This window comes from Glycine max, chromosome 1 (genome assembly GCF_000004515.6).
Source record: "Glycine max cultivar Williams 82 chromosome 1, Glycine_max_v4.0, whole genome shotgun sequence".
Classification (NCBI taxonomy): domain Eukaryota; kingdom Viridiplantae; phylum Streptophyta; class Magnoliopsida; order Fabales; family Fabaceae; genus Glycine; species Glycine max.
This window is the reverse complement of record NC_016088.4, coordinates 35,618,043-35,645,694: the sequence shown is the minus strand read 5'-3', so window position 1 is coordinate 35,645,694 and position 27,652 is coordinate 35,618,043. Positions and strand designations below refer to the sequence as shown.

Sequence of the window (27,652 nt, the reverse complement as noted above, 5' to 3'; positions counted from 1 at the left end):
TTAAAAGTGGTAAAAAAAATAGAGATTTTGATCGGTTAAAATTTACATTAGGGATTAAAAACATAAATTCAAAAAATTTAAAAGAAAAAATATTATGCTTTTTTTATTGCTTGTCCCCAGCTATCTCAAAAAATAATAACTTATTCATTTAAAATTCCAATTTTTAAGCATAGTAATAGAACGAGGTTTGAATTTATAATTTTAAACAAACTATTTTAGTTCAATTTTAGTAGCTTCACAAATTCTCCTTTTATTAACAATAAAACTTCTCGGTGCGATTAATAATTAAGAGGAGAATGCTTCAGCAATTGGAATTTGAAAGTTTGCAAACTATAATCATGGTTAGTTAAGCCTCGTGAATCCATTAATATAAAAAAAAATGCATCTCTTTTGTTAGAATAAAAAAATATATGTATCTATTAGTAATCATAATTCTGAGAAAGTCTCATAGTTATATGTATTTAGCTAATGGAAAACTTCAATTTTTAATTAAGAAAATTGAAACTCAAATTTTGAGAAATCTTAAAGATGTGTTTGCATTACTGTCCATACATCGCTGGAGGCACTTTTTATATAGAAAGAAATTGTGTTATTGACGTTCAATCAAATTTTTTTAATAGAAATTCAAACTCGCACCTTTTAACTTCTGGAACCACATCGTTAACAAATGCCTACATTTTTTTATGGTAACTTATTAACTTGTGCATTAATTATGTTAGTTTGGATGTGTGGAGGAGAAATGAATGGGAGAAAATTGAAAAAACAATATTTGAATTAAAATAGAAAAAAGAGAAGTGAGATTTAAATAAATTTTTATTTTTTTTCTTTTTATTTAAATATAACTAAACCATCCCTTAACGCCAAGGACACAAGTTTAATTTATTTTGAAGTTGAAAAGACTAATTTTAGTAGAATTAATTTTAATTTAAAGTAATAAATAATTGACATAAAAATATAAATTAATTTTTAAAAAGTGTAAAAGAATGAGCACAGAATCAATCAGCTGAAACATGATTACTGTAGTTTAATCCACTAATTATTTTTCTGATCCCACAACAAGAAGGCCCCTCAATCACACAATTCACGTCCCCATGATTATGATAGCTTTGTTTGCTATCTTTACTATTGTTCCAACAATTAGTAAAGAAATTACACGTGTTGATCAATTACACAAAAAACCAATATGAATTTTACTCTTAACCATGGATTACTTAATTATTAATCTGGGTCCTCACTAAGTTTACGTTTGTTTTAACCACAAATAATGATAATGATTAGAATATATCTTTTTATTAATTGTTTATTTATTTTCCTTCCCTAATCCCTACTAATAATTTAATATTAAAAGAAAAGGAAAAGGTATGAAAACCTCGTAACGCGAAAGAGTGAGGCAAAAGGGGTTTAGGTTTGGCGGATGAGTGCTGAGAAGGGTAAACTCAGCCTTTCTTTCTTTCATCGCACTGTTCCTTTCTTCTCACGTGCGTCATCACCATCAGTATCGCTATCATTCATCTTATCACCCTTTTTCTATATTTAAAATCTTTTATTCTACTACGGGAAAATTTTATGAAAGAGAAATAATTATTTGTTTTAAGTTTTTATAAAATACAAAATAATTTATTTGTAATAATTATAATTATTTGGTTTATATTATAAGAGAAATTAACATTTTTTTTATTCATATATGAAAAATTGAAGAGGGCGAGCCCTGCTGCAGCGGTAAAATTGTGCCTTGGTGACTTGTTGGACTTGTTGGTCATGGGTTCGAATCCGGAAACAGTCTCCTTGCATATGCAAAGATAAGACTGCGTATAACATTCCTCCCCCATACCTTCACATAGCGAAGAACCAGTTTTTTATATATGAAAAATTAACATGATATTTAAATTTATTAAACCAAAAATTAACTTAATTAAATTGAATCAACTTCATGTTTATAGTAAACTCTTGTATACTCATCTTCTATTTTAATTTGGTACCATACAATAATTCTAACATGTAATATAAAATGTTATGAAGATTCAATAAATATAATTTAATTGACATCACACATTAAATATGAGATAACCTTTATTTGATTATTATAAAATATATTCTTAAAAAAAGAAGTAATAAATTTTAAATGTAATTAAATTTTTAATAAAAAAATTAGTTACATAACTAATATAAATAATCAATGTAAAAATATCTCAAAATCTCATAAAAAGTCAAAATTCTACTTCTAGGGATTACAGACCAAGAAAATATTCCTTCCATACCTCATTTCATAGGCAACCCAAAGCGATAATTCACTCAAAGAGATAAAATTATTATATAAATTCAAATCCGTAAAACTAAGTACTATTATATGATTGGGCGACTTTTTACAAATTCAGTTTTGGGTGATTTTAATTTTATAAGATTAATTTAATTGAAAATAAGTTTAAATTATATATAAATATATATAATTATTTTGATATAAAATTTAGTACACAAATTTTAATGTAATGCAAAAATTTAGTAATATATATAGTAAGCAATAATCAAGATATTTTCTAATCATTTAGAAACCAGTAAATATTTTTTTTTTAAAAAAAAAAAACTGATAAAGCATGAGTGTTGGGAAAACGACAAACCCCAGAAACCCAGTGTCAGAAATACCTGCAACCCAGCGGCGAGAAAGAAAAGAGCAGACACACACATACATACATTTATACATTACATACTACTACAGCTTCAGTTGTTACCGGGAATAGCCGGTGACCATCCGGTTTCTGGAAACCCTATAGAGCTCTTCGTCCTTGGTGATGAGTTTGCACTTTCTTTGTTCCTTGTTTTGAAGTGAGAAGAAAGAAAGCAAGAATCTCTGTGTTGTTCACTGTAGCGAGAGAGAAACAAAGAAAGAACCAAACAAGGGAATTTGAGTGTGCGTGCTGTCAAAAAAACCACACACACACACACAAAACCCATACCTCAATTTTCTCATTAAAATCTCCCACTTTCTCACGTATCTATCTTAACACTGATCAACATAGAAACAAAACATAGATAGATAGAAAAAAAAACCAAACCACTTTCTCTCTCTATCATTCTTCACAATAACATCACCATAATTACACACACCCTATAGTTCCTTCATCTCGTTTCATCGTCAGTTCATTCTCTCTCTCTCTTCTCTCTCTATCTAACTTGTGTTGAAGAGAGATTCATTTTCAGCTTTTTTTTCTTCTATGGCTGAGGGTTTTGAGGCTTACCATGTGCCACAACAAAGCAGAAGAGATAAGCTGAGGGTTGTGGCGACACAGAACCAACATGGTCTCGTTGAGCCCTCGTCTTTGCTTCCTTTGTACGACCCTTCTTCGTTTATATCTTCTGATTTGTTGACAAGCTTCCACAACGGCCAAAAACACAACTTGGGTTGTGGTATGAAGGAAGAACGTGCGAATTTGATGATGGGTTTTGCAGCAGCAGCAGGAGGGGGAGGAGTTATGAACAACGGCTCTTCTTCTTCGTGTTGTTCTTCTAACTCCTCTTCTGTTTCTTACTTGGATCCTGAATCGTCTTTGCCTTTGAACCAAGCCACAATTCAGGTTATTAACAATAGCAACAACAACAACATGTTTCTCTACCAAGCACAGAACCTGAGAGAGTTTGATCAGGGTTATAATAATAATAACAACAATAATAGTGAAATCATGGTGTTTAAGCCCGAGCCTTTGTCTTTGTCTCTGTCATCACACAACAACGGTGTGAATCTTCAGCGATATGGATCTGTGGTTTATGGTGATAAGGTTGGTGGGGTTGGTGGTGGTGGTGGTGGTGGTGTAGTGATTTATGGTGGTTCTGGTTTGAATGAGGTTTCAAGGTGCACAGTGCCAATGGGGCCATTTACTGGCTATGCTTCTATATTGAAGGGATCGAGGTTCTTGAAGCCTGCGCAGCAATTATTGGAAGAGTTATGTGATGTTGGTGGGGTTTGTGCTGAGAAGATTGTGGCTGATGCATCATTAATGGAGCCTATTCCTCCAGAGAGTTCAAGTGAAGATCCATTAGGGGATCATGGGGGTGATCAGGGTCGCAAAAAATCTAGGCTCTTAACTATGCTTGATGAGGTTTGTGCTTTAGTTTTTGTTTTTGTTTTAATATCCTCTCTTTTTGGTTTGTGTTATTGTCACATGAAAATTTTGGTGAAGGGTGTTTTTTTAATTTGTTCTTGTTTGATGTTGGATGCTCCTGTTGATTTGAATGCTAGTCATTTTGTCCAGTTTTGCTACTGTTTTTAGTTTAGTTAAGTTTTCAAAAGATAAATGGGTTGTTGAGTAAATTAAATTTGCTAGTTTTTATTTTTTTAAAAATATTTTTAAGGAGGTTTTCAAAAGTTTGCGCATGATATATATCTATAATTAATGTATGGTTAATGATTCCTTCAAAGTGAAAGATTGCTTAGGTTCTGATTGATTGTGTTGAGTAAGGTGTTATTTTTGTGATTATGTCATATTGTCATTGTATTTTATAGCTTTCATGGATGATCTTTTAACAGTACATCATCAAGATTCTTGTATTTCCTGTGATGGATGGCCTCGGTGAACTCAATTGTCCTTTTGGAAAAGTTAATGGTAGGGAATATATGCACGAAGATGAGCATTGTATTTGTAAAGTGTCTGTCAACTATATAAAGATTTCTCATATGTGACCATGTCACCCATTTTGGAGGGATAATTTGCATAAAGTTGTTGAAGGAATCCATCGGAAAAGATTTATACTCCGAAAAAGTTTGTTGATATGATCATGGTGTTCAAAGGTTAAATAACTTACATACTTACATGACAAGGTGTTTTAACTTTATGTAAGGTTGGCTTAATTTTTTTAATTATTATTTTAATTGACATATTACTGAAGATCTGGATGCTAAAATAGTATTTTTGCTGGCAATTATTGTTAATGGATTGTTTTTGCAAGAAAGTGGTCTCATATGATATGGTGCATATTTGGCGGGTGTATTGATTCTGTATAGGGATATTAGACTTTTATATGTTACATTTCTGATTGGACAATATTAATGACAAAACTGTAGCATGTATGAGATGATAAATGTATCATACATGATACATGGTTTGTGATGTTTATCTAGTATAGATACAGGCAATATGTTGTATTATTTTAACAATATTGATTAATTTTATATGGGAAGCTGTCTTTCTTCTCCGGCAGATGAAACTACAGTATATGATATATTTTAATCTTAGGCCACAAAGGGATCTCTTCACAAACTATCAAAGCACCTTCAGGCACATAAGTACTCTGAGCCTTAATAAAAATGTTCGGCTATGTTGAAATTGTTAGTTAGCTGGTTGCCTTGTAAAAACGTAAGCTTCAATGTTCTCTTATGCGTTGCTGTTTCTCAAATTGATCTTGGTTGGGTAATAAAACGGCTTTAAGAAAAAACATTGATTACTGCCTTTGGTTTTTCTCTGGTTGAACCTATCACTGAAAGCCATTAATCAGAGTTCAATTGTTTTTGAAGAAATGTGGTGTGGAAAAATGTTTATTCTGCCACATCAAGCAAAATGTTTATTTCACCTTATTTTCTAACACCTCATTTTTTCTGTCACAGTTCCTGCTTAGTGATTGGTTTGGTTCCTTTGTGGATCACTGGTGTAAAAGTCATTTATGTTGAAGTGACGTGTAAAAATCAGGATTACGAACAATTATATGAAATAGTAAAGTTCAATATTTCTTTTTCATTGAAATCATTAGATTGCATATTTATCTCATTTTAAGTGGATGAAATTTGTTAAGAATGAAGTCAAGTTGTACAAAGTCTTATTTTGTATTTTTTCATTTTAGCTGTTTTCCAACATTTAAAAGATGTTCCCTTTTTCTGTAATGTTATTATTCATTTGGATGATTGGGTCTGATAAATTTGAGACACACAGAAGATCTGTCTTTGAAATTGAGCTGTTCGGATTTGTAATGCACATAGCCTCCTCCCAATTATTTCTCTAATGGTAAGGATATTAAAGATAACAACAAAATGTCTCTTACCATTCTCTAGAAATTCAGAATTTGTGGATTGTGGTCAACCTTCAGGCAATCCAAGTAACTTGTGCAGCATTAGCTGCAATATTAAACACATAAATGTGGATTTTTAGAATATATGTCAGCCAGCAAAGTTGATATAAATTTTATGGAGTCATGCTTGCCAACAGGTAGGACTTCTTGCTATCAACTGTTGCTTGAAATTCTAAGTCATCCACCCTGTGTCTGCGTCTTTTAGGTTCAAAGTTATTGGGCGCAAAGGCTAGGAAATTGTTAATGTACTTTGCATTTAATTTTTTTTGTCTTGTTAGAGTGTCTAGGTAAATATGTTATTTAGTGTGTGGAGCTTCTCATGTGATTGCCAAAATGATGTGAATGACTTAGGGCCATGTGTATCTGATAGGGACTTGGATATTATGGAGTGCCTAAGTTGCACGTTGAGTACTATGCGATGTTTGGTGGAATACTTAAGTGACTTTGTTCTCTGCCCTTGATAGCTAGCTTGTAAGAGGGTTTTCCAAGTGCTATGCTTATCATTGGAACAAGAGCTGGTTGCCCTTGTTTCAAGAAGAGCTACATACAAAGCACTCATAGAGTGCTGCCAGCCACTGGGATGTCAACCCTCAGTGAACCTCAAATTGCCTGCAATTTGGCAATTGCATTGCAAAGCCACCCCAATCATGACTACTGCTGCAATTTAAAACCAAGTTGGTGTTGTTAAGGATTATTAACCTTTCTATGTTTTTTTTATTGAGAAATTGATGATTCTTGCTGGGAAATTTTAGTCTGGTCTTCAATTAGCCCAAGAATTGATTGAGCAGTTAAATGTCATTTGCTTATTTTCCAACATCTAGCATCTGATCTTTTCAGTAATATGCCTCCTTTGTCCCCCATGAAGAACAATATTCTTGAATTGGGCATTTATGATGATAACAATTGTGCCTAGACAGAAAGAGGATATTTGTTCTTTTTACCATTGATATTATTTATGTTGGTAAACACAATTTAGTTCAAGTACCCTCAATTTCGGAGATTTTCTTCTCCAAGAATAGATTCATTAATGAAATTTCAAATATCAGATGATCTAGTTGGTGCTAGTATACCTACCAATTGGGGTGTATGGACTTAAATTTGGTTGTTATAAAAAAAAACTTTCCAACTTGTTGGCCATGTTATTTGTTATGTTGAAAGGTGCAAGGATGGATTCACCAGCTGTTCTGTGAGGAATTTCTGGTGCTATGTAAACTGCAACTGTACAACACTACATTTCTCAATTCTCATTTTTCAGTTGATAAAACTTGGTTCAGTTAAAAAAAATCTGGAGTGGAACTAGTGATGTTACAAATGTATAGTTTTACCATAACAAACCCAGTAAAGTACCCATGGCCAATATGGACTTCATGTGTAGTTCTTTGTTTAAGTCTTTTATTGTTATATGGTGGGTTAATCAAGTAATCCCTATCAACCATTAGTTGAAATAAGATCTATTCTCAGCTCTAGCAGATGGTAGCATGAGTAATCATTTCTGCTTTCATGTCAATGCTATGTTTATTGCTTAAACAATAGCAGTAAATTTCAAAGAATTCCTTAATTATAATGATGCTTGAAATTTGTCCTAATTGTGAGAATTGTTGTTCATTTATCTTGAACAGGTTTACAGGAGGTACAGGCAATACTATCAGCAGATGCAAGCGGTAGTAACTTCATTTGAGTATGTTTCTGGCCTGAGCAATGCAGCTCCCTATGCAAGTTTGGCTATAAAAGCTATGTCCAAACATTTTAGATGCTTGAAGAATGCAATTACTGATCAGATTCAGTTTGCCAATAAAGCTCATTTTCATATCAGCAACAGGAAAGATGAATCTCCAAGGTTTGGCAACAGTGATAGAGGCCCATATGGCCAAAGGCCTGGGTTTCTTGAGCACCAACCTGTTTGGCGGCCTCAAAGAGGACTCCCCGAGCGCGCTGTGACTGTCCTCAGAGCATGGTTGTTTGAGCACTTTCTGCACCCGTAAGTACCATGCAATGTTTGTTCATATGAATCACAAGTTATGCATGCCTTGCTGGATCTGGCTCCTTTATAACTCACTCTAGAGGGTAATAGTTGATGAGAAAATCAACTATTGATATTAGGTGCACATGCATAACAAATTATGGAAGTGTTGAAATATCAACTGTTGATTTTCGCACTAACAACTGTATTACATATACTCATTTTAAAGGAGTCAAATCCATATTTGCTATACCTGACATTGTGATTTTCACTCCTCTTCCAATATTATGCTTTATGCATTTGAACTTCTTTCTTGTGTTTGTTGTGTTATGATTGCTTAGTTTAGTTATTTTTTCCTCATACAGTTATCCCACTGATACTGACAAGCTAATGTTGGCTAAACAAACTGGTCTATCTCGTAGCCAGGTAAATATTATTGATAACCTTTTGAAGAAACATTAGTTTGTGTTTGTTAGGTATTTCTCAAAAATAATCTCTACCCAAATATGTACATAACCTTTTAATTCTTATCGGTTAAAGGGCCGGTTCTTCTCATATTTGACAATTTGTGTCAGGTGTCTAATTGGTTCATTAATGCCAGAGTAAGGCTCTGGAAGCCAATGGTGGAAGAAATACATATGCTAGAAACACGGCAAGCTCCAAAGAATCTGCAGAAGGAAGAACATTGCACGAACAAGCCAAGTGATCATTTGCCTTCTGATAACTCCATTGTTTCTGAGAATCCATCTACTTCCACAGATAAATTTCAGGAAGCTCCTTACAAGCGTGCCATAAACGAGCTTCCTAACATACCAGTCAGGACTCAGGAACAGCTGAATCTTCCCTGCACAAGCAATCAGCCAGGGGGTGTTGGAGTGAGCATGGGTGGCAGTGCAAGCAATAGTGTGTCACTCACACTAGGCCTCTATCAAAACCATGGTATTGGTTTGGCTGAACCTTTCCCCTTGAATGCAGCGCAGCGATTTGGTGTTGCTCTTGAAACCAACAATGAAGGCTACGTTATGAGTGATTATGAGTCACAAAATAGGCATTTTGGAAGAGATGTCATTGGAGGACAACTGTTGCATGACTTTGTAGGCTGAAGGTCTTCAATGTCAAATAACAACAACTTTGCCTGGAGTTTTAATTTGATTGGGGTGATATAATACTAACCATGTTTCTGTTGTGCTTCCATGAATTATCTAAAAGTTAGAAGAGGGATTGGAATGTTGCACTTTGTGGTGGTGATGCTGGCAATGATGAATGAACCTTCCAGTTATGGGGGATTAACTGGTCTTTTCTTATTGAGCTCACTTGTATGGAGGTTGTAAAGGGGTGGGATTAATACTGTGTCATAATAGGATGTGATCCAATTCACCCTTGTGTTGTTGTTGACCTCAATTGCTTGGAGTAAATCCAAATGTTCTGGCTATTTAAGCTGTTTGTAAGTTTTTACATTTTATAAAATATTATTGTCATCCAAACCAGGTAAATGGATTTCAATTTGCAATGCTTGAAATCTTGTACAACATGATTGTTTAAGTCATCATGTTAGTAATATCTTCGGGTCTTATGCTTCAAATGTAGTTCGTATATATAAGGAACTTGCAAGTTCTCATGTCCACTAATTGAAACCCTTTGCAAAGATTGATGCCTGCAATTAATCACTATCAATTATGCAAAATCTTGTTCTTTTACCTGTTCATATACTTATTACATTTTTAATTATGTGATGTGGTTCATCACATGTAGAACTCTGAAAAATGTGTCTAGTTTAATGGGTCAGTTCATTTAACTAGTCAAGAGTATGGGATAGGCTGATATGTGTGTGAGTCGGGGTTGTTGCCTCCTGCACCTTCAAGTGGTTTTTTGCACTATTTTGGAATATCTTTTTTACCTTTTATTTTGGTCACTATTTTTGGTCACTATGGAAGACAAAATTTGTAATCAAATCCGGAATGTAACTTTACATTATGGAGGTGCAGGAAGGGGTGCAGAAAGTAATTTGGAGGTGCGGGAAAAAAAAGCTGTGAATCAGTTTAGTTTGGTCCCACTTAGTGTAGTGTACTCTGATGTGAGTTGGTCATCTCGTAATGGGCCCGTCAACTTCCAAGCCTAATTTTCTTTCATTTACTAATCCGTGAGTCATGCTGAGTTCATCCTCACATTTGTTTTTTCTTCAAAGTTCATCCTTCTATTAAGAAATATTTGTTTACTATTTTATTATAAATTAGAATATATAACTTAGAAAGTAAATGTTTGTAGTTATTCACTCCCTAAATTTGATATTTTCATTTTTTTTTCTTTTTGCTTTTCAATGAGTATTTCACGCATTACTTATTAAATCGTTTTGTTTGGTTTGTAATAGTATTGTTGTGAAATATTTATTAATTTTGTCTATAACTAATTTTTGTTAGAGAAATTAACTAACAAAATCTTTAGTGGAATCTTACATTCTAATTACATATTTTCATCCAAAAACTTATCATTTCAAGCTACTTTTATTTTGTTTTATCTTTCTTAGTGATTTATGTATTTTAATCCACCTTCTTTTATCTCTAACCTTATATTTAATTTCGATTGTTTTAAAAGAAATTGACAATTGTTAAAATCCCCCTTATATATTTCAATTTAAATTGTTGATTGTAGATGGAAAAATAATATATATATTAATATATATATATATATTCAAATATAATTATTTATTATGAATTTTAATTATACTATTTTATATATTCAAATATTAGTTATATCTAATAATGATAGACATGCACAGTTGGCACGTCAAATTGGTGGTGACGTGTCCATAATGTTGCTAATCAAACCTAGGCATGTCTGTGTCCTCAAAACTCATGTCTTCCTACACTTTGTTTCACTTTTTTTTTTAAATAACAATGTTGATTAAAAAAGTTAATTTGCCAATATATTAAGATTCATTTAACTTCCAAAAAAAATTCATTTAAAGAGACGATCATTTATAACATGTATTCTTCTATACATCGAATATGAAAATCGAATATTTAATTAGATACTTAAAAAGTATATATAATTATATGTCAGACACACCATATTATGTTAATACTCTATTTCCCTGGTGACAATCCTTTGCTCCTCTGACATTAGCTGGCTACTGACAGCACCGCAACTTAGAACATCATCGTAACCACCATTGTGGAAGGGGAACACCAACTAAGGAGAAAAAGAGAGGCAACTAAAGGTTATTTTGCAATGACCTTTGGAACCATAGCTGATGTTGCACTTTTTAAACACAAGACATGGCCCACTCGTAATCTCTCGTGAAATCTGAACTACTTTTAAGGTAGTGAACTGCACAACACTAAATAAGGGAGTCGGTGTTCCCAAATCATAATGGGACACTGTGAAAAAGGTAATTTAATTTAAGATTGTTATAATATAACGGTGAAGTAGAAAAACACTAATACACTGGTGAACAAGTAGGTCTAACAGTAAGGTTGTTAGTTGTTACCTGTCTAAACAGGTAATGAAAGATTAATGAATTTTAGGTTAAAAAGTAATTTTTATCATTTTATTTTTAAAATTTATGATTTTAGTTTTTTTATTTTATAATTGAAACATTTTATTTTTCATTTTAAAAAAATCTATCATTTTAGTTTCTTATCAATTTCAAACTTGATAATGTATTTTTTTAATTATTTTTTAATAAACTAAGCTCATTAGTAATTAAATAATTTTAACAAAATATTTTTTATGTAGATAATAAATAAATATGTGTTAGTTAACGTTTATGAAATACATAGATGGATTTTAAAAATTTGTCCAAAGACAAATTATTTTAAAAGTAAAAGATAAAATATTTTAATTAAAAAATAAGAGATTAAAATCATAAATTTTTTTAAAATGGGGAATGAAATGTCCCAATTAACAAATGGACTAAAATAATATATTTGAGAAAATAAGAAAAAAATGTATATTTTAACCTAAATTTTATTTTGTAATCTTTTTTTAAAAAGGTAAAAGAAAAAGGCAGTGCCCTCTCCATCCCCAAGCCCCAAAATGCAAAACCCTTCACACAGCTTCACCTGCTGTCACTTACCTCAACTCCGCTCTCACCTCAGATTTGACTCCGTTGACGGTGGCTAGATCGCAAGCCCCCAAAACACAGCATCTCTTCCCTCTCATGTATCTCGCTACTTGGACAGTTGGATGTGGCTATTCTGTAGTTTTTTGTGGATATTGGATACTTGGATCAAATCTCAGCTTTGTTAAGTTTTGGGCTGGTTATGTGGTTATGCATTGAAACCATAGGCTTAATTTACAGTTTAAAACATTGAACTCTTGTCTGATAGAAGTATGACATTGAGGATTTTCAGATTCCAGAATTTTCTTCTCGCATTTATGTTTGATCATTTCCAAAATTCAGTTGCTGACTTAGTTTGTAAATATGAGTCATGAATTATCATAATATTCGCAGAACATCTTTGATTACAGGATATTTCAGAGATTGTTCTTCTTTTATTAGAATCGCTTTATTATTTTGTCACAGTTAAAAGCTGTCACATTTGAGTAATATTATTCTGTTGTTAAACAATTATTATATTGTTCTTTTATAACTACTTTATTATTAATTAAAATTTATTAAAAAACACAAGTTTGTAAGCATTATTTTAATTTAATGAGTTTCACTTATCATTTTATAATTAATTTTAATCGATACTAAAGAGTATGTTAACAAAATTATAATAGATTCAAATGAAAATTATTTTAAATGAGGATAAATAATATTAGAAAATTTGTTAAATAATTTTATATTTTATTATTTTTTTCATTAATTTGAATTTCAATTACTTTCCATATATATTTTTATATTTCTCATAAGTTTTTAATTTATTGTGTAAATAAATTAATTTTAAAAAAATGACACAAAATCTAATGATATTTTCAATCAATTCTTGTATTTAGAACTTTATTTTCATATTGATTGATATAATTAATGTCCATCAATATAAATATTATGTAAAATATAGTTGTTCACTATGATTGGTAGTATAGTGTCATATCCTAGTGTAATTTTTTTCATACCTTGTTTGACTAACATTAATTATTATTATTATTATTAGTATTAGTATTATTACAATCACAATCATGATTTTTAAAATAATATATTGTAACCAAAATTATACTTAAAAAATAGGGCTTTTAAAAATGTAATAATTGAAATTTAAAGTATACTTAAAATAATTTATATATAATTAAAAATTACAAGCATTTAAAATTAATTAAAAAGCTCAAATTATAAGATCCCAAAATCATATTAAAAAGCTAGAGCGACGCTTATTAGTGTATTACGTTGAAAAGCTAACATAACTCTTAACAAATTCAAAAATAGTTGTGATTAAATAAGTGTTTTTTTTTTAAAAAAAAATTGATCATCCTTGATAACATATTTACTTGATATTTTTATATAAATTTTAATTTTATTTATAGATAAAAAAATATATTATAAGTAGTAGCAAAAAATATATTTGAGATGTTACAATTTTAGATTTTTAACTTATTTTAAATTATATTTCATCATATTTCATCACTGCATTGCGGACATCAAGCAGAGCACCAGTTTTGACTCCAAAACCACCGCCTTAACGACCTCTTCCTCTGCCCACCTCCTTCCATCGCTGATGCATGCCAACTATTTGATGATACATGCTGGGTAGCAGATGCGACGTATGTGCGCACCTTTAACAAGAGACTTAAGCACAATGATGTTGAACTTACATTTGGGAGTCTCAGCCCAGTGGCTCTTTCACTGTTACTATGGACCTAACATTCATCAAGGTGGCTATTGATTCAAGATATGTTTTAGCAGTTGCACATGTTTCGTACCTTAAATCTCTTCGATACGTTGGCATTGCTCTCCGCAGCTATGCTGAGTCTCAGGTAGAGGTTGAGTCATCTCTTTCTATATCTGACAAAACCCCTTCTCAAACGAGTTACCCTTTTCCATCATCACTTTCTCATATAGCGGAGGTCGAGGTTTTGGAGTCACTTTTGCACCATGAGAGTCCTCTTTCGCCACTTGTGGCCACCACTCTTAGTTACACGAGGTCAGGGGGTAGAGCTACTATCACTGTTAGGATCAATGCCTTTGGTAACAACAACTATTTGGATGATGAATCCACCGTGATTCCAATGCCTCCACCTCCTCCTGAGTCAGGTGTATCTTGGGATTTCTTTGACCCTATAGAGGATAGTGAGAGCTTCAGGTTTGCAGTGCATTGTAGTGAGTTCAAAGAGTTCAGGGATGAAGAAAAGGATGATCAATGGTTACATGTTGGTTCTGACAGGCATTGCATGATGCAACCACTCCTGGATGAGAAGTTTAGTGGAAACTTCAGCAGTGCTATAATGGGAAATGAGTGTGGCAACTCTTATGCACACTGCCTTGTTAATTCAACTATTTCAAGAGGAGTTGAAGGTGGCAAAGGAATGGTTGTTGGAGAAGCGAGAGAGCTAGAGTTGTCAAGTCTCGCAAGTGATGTGAGTCGGGCTGTTGCAGACAGGGGCACTGGTGGAAGGTCCAGTTCAAACTTCAAAGAGGGGTATAGAGGTTCGTGTTCATGTCATAAGGCTGATGTTTGACAAAATGCCTAATAGAGACAAGATTTCATGGATTACAATGATATTCGCTTATGAGAATTGTTTGATGCCTCAAAAAACTATTGATACATTTAAAATGATGAAAGCACAAAGTATCATGCCAAAGGAAATCACCATAGCCATTGCATTCTCTGCTTGTTCTTGTTTATGTAATTTAGACATAGGGATGAACCTTCTTGAGGTGGCCAGGCAGACAGGGCTCATCTCTTATGCTATAGTTGCAAACTCACTCATTGACATGTATGCCAAGTGTAAATGCATTGACAAGGCCTTGGAGGTTTTCCACTCTACTCTTGACAAGAATATTGTATCACAAACATCTATAATCCTTGGTCTTGGGATCAACATTGGTAGACCAAATCCAAACTCTGTTACTTTAGTTTATGTCCTATCTGCATGTGGTAGAATAGGAAGCTTTGACACAGGGAAAAAAGATCCAAGCCCATGCATTGAGAACTGGAGATATGCAGAACCTGGAAAAGGAGCACATGCTACTAAGCTTTTTCAGAGAATGATTCAAATTGTGCCGGTGAAGAGGTTGTGCAGAACCCAAAACATACTCACTGTAAATAGGCAGTTTCCTGGCCCAACAATGGAAGCAAGAAATGGAGATTCTCTTGCAATAAAAGAAGTAAATGATGGACCATACAACATCTCCATCCACTGGCATGGATTAAGGATGTTGAGAAATCCATGGGCAGATGGGCCTAGTTATGTGACTCAGTGTCCCATTCAACCAGGGGGAAGTTACACATACCACTTTACAATCCAAAACCAGGAACTTTTCGTTGCAATTGCCAACCACAGGATGACTGTTGTTGCTACAAATGTTGCTCACACCAATCCCTTCACCACCAATGTCACTGCTGATCAAACCCCCGGGCGTTATTAGCAGCAGGTGCGTATCAAACTACGATGAATGTTGCTTTTGACAACACCACCACCACTACAATCCTAGAATACAAATCTGCCAGCCACAACAAATAAATGGACAGCTCCCAAGACCAATAGTGCCAGTATTGCCGGATTTCAATGACACTGCCACTGCAACAGCATACACAACTGGGATCAGAGGCCTTTCCAAAATCAATGACACTGCCACTGCAACAGCATACACAACTGCGCAAATCCTAACAGTCCAAGCTGCCAAGGACCAAACGAAACCTGACTTGCGGCCAGCCTAAACAAACATTCCTTTGTGCTCCCTAATGAGAATTTCTTTCTAGAGGCTACAACAAGTGTTGGATACTACATTCTTCTCTCCAATCTTTATGCTGACAATGGTAAATGGGACAACCTGTAATCTTCTTACAACCTTGGGGACAAGGTTGTTCTTCCAGGCGAGGGAAATGATAGCAACACCAGCAGCAGGGTGTCTAATCGCAGACCCAAGAGGACCAATAATAAGCCCACTCATTTCCGCGACTAAGTGTGAACTACTAGCAATAGAAAATTCCATTGCTTCCTATTCTATTATTGCTTCATATTCTGTTATCACAAAATATCCAATTCTGTTACAACCAATTAATGCTGGTTTGTTATTCTGGTAGTGAGCAGCTGGCCAATGATTGGCCATAGCTATTGTCTAGGTTCAGTTATAAATATCCAGACAACAATGGAAATAAACACAGAACCATTATACCATTTTCTTCTAGCTTTCTTATTACTTTCCTGCAGTAGTGTAGAATTGTAACAGACACCATCAAATGACTGAAAAATCAACATCTTTTTCCTTATACCTCATATAATCAAGGAGATGTTGATAATGCTCCACAAACTGTGTCAAATTGTATCGGGAGTTGACAAATTTAGAAGCTAGGCATGTAGGGCCTCACATCGAGAAATAGTTTTGAAACCACCAAAATAACGTCCTTTAATGTAAGATGTAGCCCACATTTGCCTCTTATCATGCATCTCATTGACCCAATTATTGTCCTCTAACACATATCTTGAAACAATTTTGTTTCAATCCCTTTTGAATTCTCCAATGTTGTAATTAGCAAACATGCACTTTTCAAGTTCAATTGAAAATTCTGGATTAGCCACGTTGCTTTTCGCATTCCACATCATGTGCCATGCACATAGTTAGTGATGTGCACCTGGAAATACTCTTTTAATGGCATTCTTCATGGCCTTGTCTCCATCAGTAATTACTGAATTAGGTGCCTTCCCCTTCATTGCCTCCAAAAACTACTCGTGTAATCAATACATACGTTTCCTTTTATTCATTGGCAACAATTGCGGTAGCAAAGACTATGGTCTGTTTATGATTGTTCACCTCTGGAAATATAAAAACAGGACACCCATATTTTTTTTTATAAGTAGCATCCAATGCAAGAACATTCCCATAAACTTCATAACCAAATTGACTCCTTCCATTGCTCCAGAAAATATGCTCTACTTTTTCCTACACATCTTTTGTGTGCTTCACAAACATTTGCAGGTGATTTGAAATCAACCAATGCAGAAATTCTATTGCACTTGCATCATCTGGCCCTCGCAACCGCCTTTGTATACCAATTTCATTATACATTTTCTTTTTCCCATAACCAACATTCAAGTAACCTTCACCTTGACTTGCAAATGCATGGAAAATTTCTGGTGGACCAATATCATAAACTTTTGGATAATATCATAACTTCCATTTGTCTATAACTACCAACCATTCTAGAATGGATATCATAATACATTTTATGCCTATGAACATCAACAAAGCATCTAACATACCATATGTCACTACTGATAATTGTTTTCACACCTTATTTTGTGAGTAATTTTTCTTTAGGATTTTTGTTAATAATTATTGTTTTTGTCAATAAATTATATAAAATGATTTTAGAAACTAAAAAAGACATTTTTAATGTTTTTGTGTAAACTTGGATGTCATGTAGCTGTGGCATGTGCAACATTCACCTTTCCAATATCCTTCCAAAGGACACACCTTAAATATCTCATGTAGCTGCTCCAACTATGAAGCAAAGGATATTATATTAGCAAAAAAAAATAAAATTCAAACTTCAAAAATAAATTGCAAAAAATAAAATGTTTGTGCCCAGAAGACTAGCCAGTAATTTAATCAAAAACAAGTTTTTTTATTTTGGAAAAATAATTTTTGGAAATAAATTTGAATCGAAAGCATGAGTATATATAGAAAAATGTGGAAACCAAATTTCTCTACATTTGTGATATATCCGTTAAAAATAATTAACTTAATTGTGTAATTATTAATAATTATTTTAAAATGTTTGTTTTAACTCCAAAAAAAAAAAGAAATTAAGTAAAACAGGGGAAATTACTAATAAAAAGTTGCAGAACTTAATTCTCTACTCTAATGTATATCCTTCAATGTTGTTTTCAAAGAAAAATATATAAGCTAGAGGTTTGAAAAAGTTGTTTGAAAGTTGAACAACTAAAATATATAAACCTGATAATGAATTTTGTAGGATCCCATTACATTAGACACAACCGACACTACTATTTTTATTAGTTTTAGTTATTATAAAATTGAGAGTAAATTTTTCGCAATTAAAATGTTTATTAGACATATTATTTTTGGTGGAATATTGGGAAAAAAAACGCCCACAAGCACTAGAAACCTCGTGGGAAAGCGGTGCCAATTACATATGCCAAAATGGCATTAAAAGTAAAATTAGGAATAACATCAAAAACTATAATATGAGGACTAAGAAAATGAGCAAATTTAGCCAAGCAATCAACAACTTGATTTGCCTCTCTAAGAGAATGAGACCAAGAAATTTGGCCACCATCCTTGATGAGATCATGGATCATAGTGTTGTTAGACATATTTGGAATACAAAAAAAATATTATATAAAGAATCACAATCTTTAAACAAACACCAGAATATGTTATTAAAATAAATAAGGGAAATCAAGTACTAACTATCCCATCCCACACATCAATTATTCTATTCAGAGCCGTGAACAAAGTCTACCCTAACCCCAATACGAGAGTAAGTAAAACTAGCCTTCGAGTCTCGTATCTCCTCGTCAGTCTCCGCAATCTCTGAAATAACCATGTAAGGAAAGGGGCTTGCTTGTTGGCTTGACCGTCATCTTCACGTGTATCCAATTAGCAAGTGCATACACAAACAGAAAGAGAAAGGAGTGAGACTAGATTCTAAAATATGTGTGCGTGTGTGTATATGTGTGTGTAATACTAATGGTAGAAAACTACCATCAATTAATAATAGCGGGGAAACCTAACGTCTATCTCATCACAACATCTCAACAACTCAACTTTCTTGCCACAATATGGATCCATACTCCATGATTGATCAATCATTGATCACAATACAACCATCGGGAAGTGATGGGGAGTAAGTATACCTCAACCCTAACTGTTGCCACAGTCTTATACGTATGCAACTCCACAATCCACATGGTACTTGACACCATTCCCGATGTCGCTCAATATTAATAATTAGTACGTGTACTCAAATCACGAGGCAATCTCCCCATGGGTCACATCCTTGTTACATCACGAGGTATACCCTCCGTGTTATCTTAAGTTGTCTATGTGCATATCAGGATGTACGAGCTAGCACTATCAATCCCTTAACGTAGGGGGCCGACCTACCCATTGGGACGTCACATACTCGATGTCTTTCACCCCTTAGACCTTAGTCAAGGTCACACATATCAATTCACGGCATACCAAATCGTAAACTTCCCACTACATCTCTCATTAGCCTTCCTCTTGACTTAGTTACATCAAGTCATGTAACTAAAACACACTCTCGAAATATATTTGAAGAGAATTATTCATCTTTGAAGGTTGTTGTAGAAACAAATATGATATAAAGTTTTGATGATGTCAAAGATAAGCACTTTTCAAGTTTAATCCAAGTCAAGAACTCAGAAATTCAAGAAAAATGAACTTAGTCCATAGAATCTTAGAAAACATTCCTTAATTGATGATACACAGGTTTGGTCAAAGGATATTTTACAAAAGCATTTTGTGATTTCAAATATATGGTATTTTCTCTCTGTTAATCGATTACCAGTGGCCAAATTCATTTCTGAAACAAATTTGCAAATTTTGAATTTAAGATTTAAAGTCTGTAATTGATTACACAAGACTTGTAATCGATTACTAGAAGTTTTAAATGTTTTATAACAGCCTTTAGAAATTTGAATTTAAATTTTAAAGCCTGTAATTGATTACAACTTGATTGCCAGACATGAAAATTCAAATTTCAAGTTTGAAGAGTCACAACTCTTCAGAAACTAACTGTGTAATCGATTACAACAGTTATGTAATCGATTATCAGTAAGGAATTTTCAAAAATAACTCCCAAGAGTCACAATTGTTCAATAAGTTTTTGAATGACCATCAATGACCTATAAATAGGTGACTTGGGACACGTAATTCCTCAGAGTTTTTCTGAACAACATTGTCTTATCCTCTCAAAACCAAATTGTCTTATCACTCTCAAAATATTCCTTGGCCAAAACACTTGCAAATTCAATAAGGAATCTTGATCGATCTTCAATTGTAATATCCTTCTCTTAAAGAGAGAAAATTCTTCTTCTTCTTATTCAAAGAGATCTGTTTAAGAGACTGAGGGTCTCTTAAGTTGTAAGGATATCTGAACACAAGGGAAGAGTGTCCCTATGTGGTTTAGAGTTTGTAAAAAACTTTTTACAAGATAGTGAAAATCTCAAGTGGGTTGGACTGGACGTAGGCATAGGGAGTGGTCGAACCAGTATAAAATCTGAGTTTTCATTCTCTCTTCTCTTAAACTTCTTTTATTTATTGCTATTTATCTTTTTCTTTAAAGAAGTTCATTTTTGAATTGTCTTTTGAGTAATTCATATTAAGGGTGCATTGTTAATTCAAAAAGAGAGTTAAATTGCAATTGGGAATATTTTTTTATCTTAATTCAACCCCCCTTCTTAAGATAACTGAGGTCACTTGTCCAACAAGTGGTATCAGAGCTTCATTCTTGTATAAAGTTTAGAAACTTCAAGAATATGGCCTCATCTAACTATCTATTTCCCGAAGGGAATTCTATAAATAGGTCTCCTATTTTTAATGGCGTGGGTTATCATTATTGGAAAATTCCCATGCAAATTTTTATAGAGGCTATAGATCTAAATATATGGGAAGCCATTGAAATTGGACCTTACATTCCCATTATGGTGATAGGAAATACAACCATAGAAAAACCTAGGAAACAGTGGAGTGAGGAGGAAAGAAAATTAGTTCAATACAATTTAAAAGCCAAAAATATAATTACATTTGCTTTAGGGATGGATGAATACTTTAGGGTATCAAATTGTAAAAATGCAAAAGATATGTGGGATACCTTACAGGTAACCCATGAAGGAACAACAAATGTGAAAAGATCTAAGATAAATACTTTGACTCATGAATATAAATTATTTAGAATGAATCCAAATGAAACCATACAAGACATGCAAAAGAGGTTTACACACATAATTAATCATCTTGCATCTTTAGGAAAAACATTTCCAAATGAAGATCTTATCAATAAAGTTTTGAGATGCTTAAGCAGGGAATGACAACCCAAGGTAACAGCCAGTATTGAATCACAAGATCTATCTAACATGTCTCTTGCTACTTTGTTTGGAAAGTTACAGGAACATGAAATGGAATTGATGAGATTGAATCAACATGAGGAGAATGATAAGAAAAAGAAATAAATTGCTCTTAAAGCTTCATCTTCAACCCAAGAAGGAAATGATAAGGAGGATTCGATTGAAATAGACGAAGATGATGATCTTAGTCTATTTGTAAAAAGATTCAACAAATTTCTAAGAGTCAAAGGAAATCAAAGAAGACCAAATTTTAAATCAAAGAAAAGGGTAGAAGATTCATCCTTTACTCCAAAATGTTATGAATGCAATCAACTTGGACATCTGAGGGTTGATTGCCCAATTTTCAAGAAAAGAATAAAGAAATTTGAAAAGAAAGTCTTTAATGAAAAGAAGGCTAAGAAGGCATACATTACATGGAATGACAATGATATAGACTCATTTGAAGATTCAAAAAATGAAGTTGTAAACCTGAGTCTGATGGCCAAGAATTATGAAAGCGATAAAGAGGTAGCATCTTCTGATAACAACTTATCCATCTCATTTGATGAATTACAAGATGCATTTGCTGATTTACATAAAGAATCAGTTAAACTTGCAAAATTGGTTTCATCTTCTAAGAAAATAATTTCAAATTTAGAAAAAGAAGTTTTAAAATTAAATGAAAAATTAGAAAATCTTAAGACTAAAGTTATAACTTTAAGATCAAATGATACAATTCATTCTTCTACCATGCATGATAATGTAGAAGTATCTAATTCATGTAATTGTTGTAAGAAATATATAGAAGAAATCAAAGATTTAAAAATTTCTCTTGCCAAATTTTCTATTGGCAAAAATAATTTAGATATTATATTAGGAAAGCAAAGGTGTGTTTTTGATAAAGCAGGATTAGGATATAAACATGATAAACAACAAAAATTTTATAAAAAATTCTTTGCATCCACACAAAAATATAGTTCTCCTTTCTTAACCTGTTTTTATTGTGGAAAGAAAGGACATGGTACATCTACATGTTATTTTAAGAAAAATAGAAATAATATTAAAATGATATGGGTCCCAAAAGGGTCTTTTATTAAAACTAACACACAAGGACCCAAGAAAGTTTGGGTACCTAAGTCATAAACATGTTCATATAGGTTTCCTTGAAGAAGAGTTGGTACATAGATAGCGGATGCTCTAAACAAATGACGGGAGATGCATCGAAATTCACCCATATTTCTCCCAAGAAAAGTGGACATGTGACTTATGACGACAACAATAAAGGTAGAATTCTTGGAGTTGGAAAAATAGGTACGAATTCATCTACCTCCATTGAAAATGTTCTACTTGTTGAAGGTCTTAAGCACAGTTTGCTAAGTGTCAGTCAATTATGTGATAAAGGCTATCTAGTATCATTTGACTCTCATAACTATGTTATTGAAAACAAGCATGATAGGAATATAAAGCATATAGGCTATAGAATAAATAATGTTTACATGATAAATTTAGATAAAAAACAAAACCATGATCAATGTTTTCTTAGTAAAGATGATGAGCCTTGGTTATGGCATAGAAGAATTGCCCATATAAACATGGAACATTTAAATAAACTGATTTCAAAAGATTTCGTTATTGGTTTACCAAAACTTAAATTTGAAAAAGATAGATTATGTGATGTATGTCAGAAAGGAAAAAAAGTAAGGGTTTCTTTTAAATCAAAAAATATTGTGTCAACAACTCAACCCCTACAACTTTTGCATATGGATCTTTTTGGTCCCTCTAGAACTATGAGTTTTGGAGGAAACTATTATACTCTTTTTATTGTTGATGATTACTCTAGATATACAAAGACATTATTCCTCACTCATAAAAGTGATGCATTTCATGCATTCAAGAAACTTGCTAAAGTTATTCAAAATAAGAAAAATCTTAAAATTGCATCTATCAGGAGTGATCATGGAGGAGAATTTGAAAATAAAGATTTTGAATCATTTTGTGATGAACATGGCATTGAACATAATTTTTTTGCACTCAGAACTCCTCAATAAAATGGAGTTGTTGAGAGGAAAAATAGATCCATAGAAGAAAATGCTAGAACTTTACTAAATGATACATGTCTTCCAAAATATTTCTGGGCTGAAGCCGTAAATACTGCATGTTACATTATGAATAGAGCTTTAATAAGACCAATCTTAAAGAAAACTCCATGAGTTATATAATGGAAGAAAACCAAACATTTCACATCTTCATGTGTTTGGATGTAAATGTTTTATGCTAAACAATGGGAAAGATAATTTAGGAAAGTTTGATGCTAAATTTGATGAAGGTATTTTTCTTGGCTATTCATTGCAAAGTAAAGCATTTAGAATATATAATAAAAGAACTATGATTATTGAAGAATCCATTCATGTTTCTTTTGATGAATCTAATGCAATTTTGCCAAGAAAAGATGTACTAGATGATATTTCAGAATCATTAGAAGAAATGCATATTCATGGAGAAGATCACAAAGGCAAAGGAGATGGAAATAATGAAGATTTTCACATTGATGAAATTAAAGCAAATGTTGATCTTCCAAGAGAATGGAGAGCTTCTAGATATCATCCTCTTGACAACATCATTGATGATATATCAAAAGGGGTAACCACTAGACATTCTCTTAACGATATTTACAATAATATGACTTTTGTTTCTATGATTGAACCTAAAAATTTGAAAGAAGCCATAATCGATGAACATTGGATAATAGCTATGCAGGAAGAGTTGAACCAATTTGAAAGAAATAGTGTTTGAGAATTAGTTGAGAAACCTGAAAATTACCTAGTTATAGGAACAAAATGGGTATTTAGAAACAAGTTAGATGAAAATGGCATAGTTATTAGAAATAAGGCTAGATTAGTAGCCAAAGGATACAATCAGGAAGAGGGGATAGACTATGAGGAAACATATGCTCCAGTTGCTAGATTAGAAGCCATAAGAATGTTATTAGCCTTTGCATCCATAATGGATTTTAAACTTTATCAAATGAATGTAAAGAGTGCCTTTTTGAATGGCTTTATCCAAGAGGAAGTATATGTAGATCAACCCCCTGGTTTTGAAAACTCAAATAAGCTTAGTCACGTTTTTAAATTGAAAAAGACTTTATATGGCTTAAAACAAGCCCCTAGGACTTGGTATGAACGTCTGAGTAAGTTCCTTTTAGAAAAAGGATTTTTCTAGAGGTAAAGTAGATACTACTCTCTTTATTAAGAAGAAGTTAAATGATATACTATTAGTTCAAATCTATGTTGATGATATTATCTTTGAATCCTCTAATGAATCTTTATGCAAAGAATTCTCTCAAGACATGCAAAGTGAATTTGAAATATCAATGATGGGAGAACTAAATTTCTTTCTTGGGTTGCAAATCAAGAAAACCAAGAATGGAATATTTGTTAATCAATCAAAATATTGCATATTGCAAAGACTTGATTCACAGATTTGGGATGGAGAATGCTAAGCATATGGCTGCACCAATGAGTACTGCTTGCTATTTGGATAAAGATAAAACCGGTCAGTCGATAGACATTAAGAAATATCGAGGTATGATCGGATCACTTCTTTATTTATCCACTAGCATACCTGATATAATGTTTAGTGTGTGTATCCACACCGAGATCAATCTTTGCTATCAACTCTTTAATAAATTAAATTCTAAAGAGCAAACATTCTATTCTTCAGGTCTAAAACTAGGCTTTAACTTTTCTAGTTTGTTTTTAGTACAATTTTCTCTCAGGTAGATGCTTCTATTGAGATATGGATTTGGGTCTTCTTCAAACAAGAGATTTTAAAATAATTTCAAATATCTTTATCTTTGTATTTGAAAATAAAAATTAACTTATATCTTTTATCATAAGAAACTTCCTGGTAGGCAAAGATAATTCTCAAATAATCACATGATTAATTACAATAAGCAATCACATGATCTAACCATGATATGTAGCAATAATATCTTATTCTTATTTTATGGACAACTTCCACATTTATAAAATAATACTCTTTGTTTATATCAATGATATTCTTGGTGCTAGCAAAAAAATATAGTAATACTCCATTAAAATATTTATTTGATTAAATTAAATTCTCTAATTTAATTATCAAATAAATTATTTTCTTTTGCAAGGATTGAAACATTTGTTTGTGTGTGATTCTGTAGGTTCAATACTAAATCGGTAGTAAATTAATTATAATTAATTTACTAATCAAGGTAGATGGTTAACAACATTCCCTAACTACCGGATAGTATGAAGTAACATATTTTATCTTTAAGAACCAATAGAAGAATAATGCAATGTTTTCTTCCATCATTTACAACTCAAGGTTAACTCTAGAGTATAATATTACCGTCAAACTCTACTAAGTTAACATGTTATATTTAATCAATAAATGACTTAAGAAACTCTTTTCTTTTTTCGTTCAATTGTATTGACCTAGGTGTTAATTGTATCATAGAGCTCAAACTCATTACCTAGAGTTGATGAATTCCTATGAATGCAGTGAAAACTATATTTCCTGAGTGTACAAATTTATTGTGCAGCTTTCACATAAACAAGAATGTGAAGGCCAAATGTAAATCGTTAATTGGTCAAAGAAATGCTTAGGAATATGTCATGAATGCCCGGGAAACTCTTGTTGATTGTCCTTCGGAGCAGTAGTTTGATGAGTGCCTAAAGAGGTTTGAAATGGTTTGTTCACCTTGGCCAATGTTTGTTGATTATGTCAAGGATACATGGATAATCCCACACAAGGAAAAATTTGTTATCGCATGGACGAATAAGGTGATGCACTTAGGGAACACAAAAACAAACATGTATGAAATTGTTCACTTATTTCTATTAACGTTGATGAATTGATGGATTTTTATTGTTGTATATGTTTATTGTTATTTGTGTATTCGAAATGTAGGGTTGAATCTGCTCACTAGGCTTTAAAAAGAGTGTTACAGAATAGCCTTGGAGACTTAGGCAGTGTCTGGGATGCCATGAACAACATAATGACACTACAACACATGAAAATTAGAGCATCATTTGGAACAAGTACACATCTTATAGGACATGTCTTCAAAAAAACCTTATACAAGAGGCTTCTTGGAATGGTTTCAAGGTATGCTTTAAATCAGATTGCTGCTGAATTTGAGTGTGTTTACTATGTTGGCAAGAATCCTTCCACTTGTGGTTGTGTGATGAGAGCCACGCACGGTCTTCCTTGTGCTTGTGAGCTATCCAAATATGTTGTTGGTTGCATCCCACTGGATTCAATCCATATGTTCTAGAGGAGACTCAGTTTTTCAGACCAAGGGTTATCTGAGCCTGAGATGAGCATCAAGGAAGTAATGAAAACTATATCCAAAATATTTGAAGAACTTGAAAATGTACCTTTGTTTATTTGTTATGTTAACATAAAAATTATTAGTTAATTGTTGCTTTTTCGAAAAAAAAAATGGTGCAACTAAAATAAAGTGTGCATGTATAATAAATCGTTGTCTGAGTTGACAATACATTGGGAAATGCAAGCGTGTTAACATAAAGCGTGACATGACACTGTAAGACTTGACTACACATTGGGAAATGCAAGTGTGTTAACATAAAGCGTGTTAGCATGTCACGTCATTGGTGTGGTTGACAACACAGACAAAAAACCATGTACACACATATGTATTTATTTTTAAAAATTGAATCAATGATACTGAAACTCATTTATATATATCACACAGTCGAACACTGTCAAAAATCAAGCATTCATTCCTAACTCAACTCTTTGAACAAAGTATGACATTCTTGGGAGAAACAAGCAGTCAGACAATTGTGAACTCCATATTAGGTTTTATTTTTCCAAATGCTTCCATTGTTCACAATGACAGTGGTGTTTATTTTCAAACCTCCACTCCAGTACCTTTTTGAGTACCTAACACTTGCGATTTTCAAACGTTAAAAACCAGAATACACAATACCCTTCAGCTAACCGACGAATAATATTTGGATGAAATTTACTACCGACAGCCATTCACAGATATAGGTAACCATATTCGCTTTCAATGTATGCAACTGAAAAATGATGATGATGTTAACACAATGTTAATGTGTAATCATCAATTTTCAAGTGTTGGTCTGATTGAGTTATTATGCATCATTGGTAAAACACCAGATGGTATATTAAACATACTTGAAGCCACTATGACCCCTACTCATGATGTCCTACTGTATTATAATGGGATGTGGAACATACCACGCCAAAATGAGTTTGTTGGTTACTTGTTCACAGGAAAAAATTCCAAAAAGTTTGACATTCCTTCTGGATGTACCATGGATGAACTGAATGATTTGATCAAGTAAGTTGCGCCTCATGGGATTCCCCCTTATGGTATTCATGAAACACAAACGGTAAGACGATTGTTTTTTAAACAAC

At 32.8% G+C, this 27,652-nt stretch overlaps 1 protein-coding gene across 1 annotated transcript; it reads left to right on the top strand.

Annotated features, from left to right (window-relative positions):
• Positions 1–2,751: 2,751 nt before the first annotated feature.
• LOC100805512 (BEL1-like homeodomain protein 9) lies at positions 2,752–9,443 on the top strand. Its single transcript, XM_003516855.5, has 4 exons — positions 2,752–4,091; positions 7,671–8,029; positions 8,377–8,437; positions 8,587–9,443. Exons 1-4 carry the CDS (start codon positions 3,210–3,212, stop codon positions 9,112–9,114), a joined length of 1,830 nt encoding a protein of 609 aa, XP_003516903.1. The 5' UTR covers positions 2,752–3,209; the 3' UTR covers positions 9,115–9,443.
• Positions 9,444–27,652: the final 18,209 nt, after the last annotated feature.